The sequence below is a fragment of the Diabrotica undecimpunctata genome, chromosome 7 (assembly GCF_040954645.1).
Source record: "Diabrotica undecimpunctata isolate CICGRU chromosome 7, icDiaUnde3, whole genome shotgun sequence".
NCBI classification, from domain to species: Eukaryota; Metazoa; Arthropoda; class Insecta; order Coleoptera; family Chrysomelidae; genus Diabrotica; species Diabrotica undecimpunctata.
In genome coordinates this window covers 39461082-39466031 of record NC_092809.1, presented here as the reverse complement: position 1 = coordinate 39466031, position 4950 = coordinate 39461082, and the positions used below count along the sequence as shown (strand labels likewise).

Genomic DNA, 4950 nt, shown 5'->3' with positions numbered 1-4950 from the left:
ACGTTAGTAAGTTATATTTAAGAACAGTATAGAGATGTTGTTAAAATATACATCTTGAAAAACATATGAAAACTTTAATTTAGCACAATGACATCAATGTAGCAAACATTTTAAAGACTTAGTAAAGAGGATTTTATTTTAAAATTTACTTCGTTTTGTATACAATTGTGATACAATTTCTAATCATATGGTTAGAGTAGCTGTTTGCATAGTCATTATTATATAGTTCAAAAGAGAAGAATCTTACGTGTATTTTAGTTATGACGTGTAAATAAAATAACCTACCCAACATTTAACTGCAAGATTTGTCATTTAAAAATCAAAAAGGGTGTTTTTAAAATTAAGAAATAATGGTTTTAATGACAATGATTGCCCGAGTGGCCGATGGTTTGCCCCTTGCAGCCACAATGCAAGAGGACGAACAGGTATCTAGGCTTTATTTATTTTTTTTTTATCATTTACACATTCTTAATTTCAGTCTGGAAGAAATATTTTGGACTACCAGAATCAGGCCAAAATGTTATTTCGAAAATTAGGACACCAGTCCCCTGCTAGATGTTCAATTGAAACGGGACCTTATATATTCCAGTAAGTTGATCATTGTACTTGGCTGTTCAAAAAGTAATTCCATACATATAATTACTACTAATTATTCTATTGTGTATTGTATTTCATCTACCTAGTAATTAACTTTGTTAAAATATGTATTTATGTTATCTTTAAACATGTGTTTAAAGGTTAATTTATGTTTTCAGTTATTTAATAGAATATGAAGTTTGTTACCTAGTATTATGTGAAAAGGCTTTCTCAAAACGACTGGCTTATTCATATTTAGAAGATATAGCACAAGAATTCCACGCACAGTATGGCAAAAGAGTGAATACAGTAACTAGACCTTATACATTCATAGAGTTTGACACATACATCCAGAAAGCCAAAAAACAGTTTGCAGATTCAAGATCGAGAAGGAATTTAAATGTGATAAATAATCAACTACATGATGTCCAAAGAATTATGGTACAAAATATAGATGATGTGCTCCAGCGAGGAACTGTTTTATCAGGTGAGTTCAAATATATGTTAAGTGAAATAAGTAAAAATAATTTAAAAATGATATACTTATTATATGCAATTCATTATTATAGAATGATGCAATATCATTGCATCATGCACAAATTCATGAGGCTCTGTGCACAATTGCCAATTTAAAAATAAGTATCTTGTACTATGACCTTAAAAATGTCTGCACATCAGCCCCTCTAAAATTATTAAAATTTGTACCATTGAAGCATACATTTTGTACTTTGTGCAATATGATTCATAGCCATTTAGGAAATCCACTACCTACTACTTAATCTATTTCCCATTAGTATTAGCTGATGAAACTTTCCACTTTGTGATGTTTTGTTTTGGATTTTCTTCTTGAATTTCTAAAACTGTGTGTCCAATTGTCAGGTATAGAGTGTGAGGATAGTATTTTTTCTCGATAACTCAAAAATCTTGGCCACAAGATAAGAATGAGTGCCTGCTTACAAGAAATTTAAGATTTTCTTCCATGGAAAAACTAGTTTTCCTCATTTTATTTCATACTCTATTACTGAAGATGGAATGAGTGAACCTGATAAACGAGGGAAGAAAGAACCCCCAACCAAAATTAAACAATTATTCAAAAATATGGTGATTTTCCACATTAAGATGTTTCCAAAATATCACAGCTATTATTTGAGAAAAGACAATCTGAATACATGAATTTTGAAATAATAGTGACTACAAAAAAAATTGGAAAATTCCAAAATATTCGATATATTTGTCCATGAGTGTATAACTTAGTTTCTGGACAAAGTCACGTTTTTATGATATGAAACGATTTCAGCAAGTAGTTCCCAAGAAATAGGCTCATGTCTGATAAAATTTATCAGGATTCTACCCCCAAAGAGAACAAAGATAATTGCATATAGTAATTCTTGTGGAGGGCACAATAAAAACAAAACATCTGCAAATTGTTACCTTCATTGTTCAAGCTACTCATATCACTGAGATCCATCACAAGTTTTTGAAACTTGGCCACACTTACATATATGGAGTGTGACTGCAGTTTTGGTTTAATTGAAAAAAAAAACGAAATGACAAAATCCTCAAGATTGGGAACAGATTGGGAACATGTTATAAAAAATACATTCTCAAAGTTAATGGTTTACAACATGACGACAGAAAATTTTTATTCGTTTTCGATCCTACATGAAATAATGAAAGATTATAAAAATGATTCCATTGGCCAGACAATACAATGGCGCAGTATTTCCTGGTTGTCATATTTTAAGACAGAAAAACTGGCTTTCAGGTACAAGCATACTTTAAACCAGGATTTTGTTTCGATGTGTACTATGGGAAAAGCACAAGGCAGACGTCCGTCTTTTCAGCTCTCCAAATTGAACCCTATCTTAATGACACTACACTACCAATTAATGAAGCCAAATATAAAAATCTGCTAAGTTTCTTGGACTGCATTCCCTTATGTTACCACTCCTTTTACCGAAATCAGATGTCAATTACGAATGATACTGTACCTAAAGGTTTACAAAATAAAGTTTAGTTGAATACTTTAACATCTGCACTTGAACCGTTTTACTAGTAACATTTATTAATACCATGTACTGATTGAAGTACATTTTTTCAATAGTTAAGTAAGTAAGAGTAATAATGCACCATTATAGTTTTATCATTTTATAGAACATTTTAGTTTAATGAATTTTAGAATTTATAAAACTCAAACAATTTTCAGGCAGATTACCTTAGAACCATAAAAAATGCACTTAAATCGTTTTACGTCTGACACCCTCAATTAGTTTTTTGTTAAAGAAACATTCACTATTGTGGCAACTAGACAGCAAAGTGGACTAAGCGGAGGTTAGTCAGTCCATTTTACTTGTAGGAAAATTATTTGCGTCTAAGAAATTGGATAGTGTGGTTGGTTCATCTTGTGGTTTGTGGATTAAAATGGTTAAGGTCATGAATTCCACCATAAAAAAATGTTGCATACTTAATGCACCAAAGATTCAAAGTTTGAAAAATAAATTGTTTTCGGCCATCTTGATTTAAATATTGTGATAATCAATAATAATAATTTATTATATCTGTAATTACTGATGTTTTAAACCACACTTCTTGGTGGCGCAGTGTTCCTCAAGTACAGACGGAAGTTCCTCATGACATCATACTCATACTATTTTCAAACATTGTACATTCTTGAGCAACTGTAGGTTAAACTTATTAATAATATATCTACTTTTCTTTTTTAAGAACTGGACACCAAAACGCAGAATCTATCAATGTTAACAGACAAATACAAGAAAGATTCGACATATTTGAACACAAAATCAATGTACGTAACGGCAGCTGTGGGCGGACTAGTTTTCCTTTCATTCATTTTATACTTCTGGATTTTGTAAAGCTCTACTAAGTGAAAAAAATCTCCATACCTATTCATATCCTCCGGCAATGGGCGGTTGTTATTTTTAAAATATTTTTTATGTATTTTTAAGTATTTATATGTTGAAATTATCCATATTATCGCCGAATGGTTTGTTTTAATCGTGGATAGTTTTTTGTTTGTAAATATAGTCACAGGCAAGAAAATACCAATCATTTGAGAAAATGTATATTTATAATAAAGTTAGATACTGTAAGTACAAGTTTTTGTTTTTTTTTATCCTTACCTCTTTCTTTGATTGAAAAATTTAAAAGGAAAAATACAGGAAACTGTTTTAGGCCACTAAATACAGTGATCACTCAGTGGTAAATTAGCACTGCTAAGCAAATGTTTTAAGGCTTCTTACTTAAAACAGATTTTGAATTACATGGGTAGAAATAAAGAGGTCCTTATAATATCAAAGATCTGTGATATAGTATTTCTCTGTGAATCATTTGTCTCTTGTAGACACTAACACTAATAACAGTGTCAATGACGAAGCAGTGAAAAAGCTATACAATAAACCAAGGCTAGTATTAAATTAAAAATGAAGATGTTAAATGGTTTTACAGTGGCGAAATGTCTTAAAATTCATTTAAGAAAAAGTATAAAGGAATGGAAATTTGGGGAACACAAGAAATATTCAACTGCATCAACTGTTACCAATCGATCAATCACTGGTTTTATTCCTCTATTAGAAAGAATAATGATGTTACAAACTTCATACTGCAAAAGTTTAAATGAATGTACAAGTTTACAGCTCATAATGCACCTACAGCTCAGAATGAAGACAAGGATATTTCCCATATATAGTTCCGTAAGATTGATCCCACATAGAAAAAGAATAAGTAGTTCTAGAACATTTAAGATGCCATCGAAAATTCATGAAATGTCTAGTGAAGTTTGGAAAGTCAGAAAATGTATATAAACAGATGTTTTTGTTTTAAAAGTATTGTAAACAAGTTAGTGTTCAATAAAGTTAATTTAAACCTCTCATGCATTGAGTCCACTGCAGTGGACAGATTTTTTTATCTCCAAAAAATATATTTTAATTCTATGAAACGTGTGTAAAATGTATGAAATCCCTTTCAGTGGACTCTAATCAAGTAACTACTACCACTATCTACAATATTTATTTTGAAAGTAAAAGTTTGTTTATGTTCTTCTTCTTCAGGTGCATTCTCCGCTACAGAGGTTGGCAATAATCATAGCTATTTTAATTTTTGAGACAGTAGCTCTAAATAGTTATTTTGAGCTGCATACAAACCATTCTCTCAGGTTCTTAAGCCATGAAATTCGTCTTCTTCCGATGCTTCTTCTGCCATCTATCTTTTCTTGCATTATGAGTCGCAGGATGCCATACTTCTCGCCCCACATCACATGTCCGAAATACTGTAGCTTTCTTTCTTTAATTGTAACTTCAACTTCCTTCTCTTTACCTATTCTTCTCAGTACTTCATTGTTCGTAACTCTACCCAGGA

At 31.0% G+C, this 4950-nt stretch overlaps 1 protein-coding gene across 1 annotated transcript; it reads left to right on the top strand.

Moving 5' to 3' along the window:
- Positions 1–244: 244 nt before the first annotated feature.
- Sec22 (vesicle-trafficking protein SEC22) lies at positions 245–3692 on the top strand. Its single transcript, XM_072537158.1, has 4 exons — positions 245–425; positions 479–588; positions 756–1063; positions 3301–3692. Exons 1-4 carry the CDS (start codon positions 351–353, stop codon positions 3447–3449), a joined length of 642 nt encoding a protein of 213 aa, XP_072393259.1. The 5' UTR covers positions 245–350; the 3' UTR covers positions 3450–3692.
- Positions 3693–4950: the final 1258 nt, after the last annotated feature.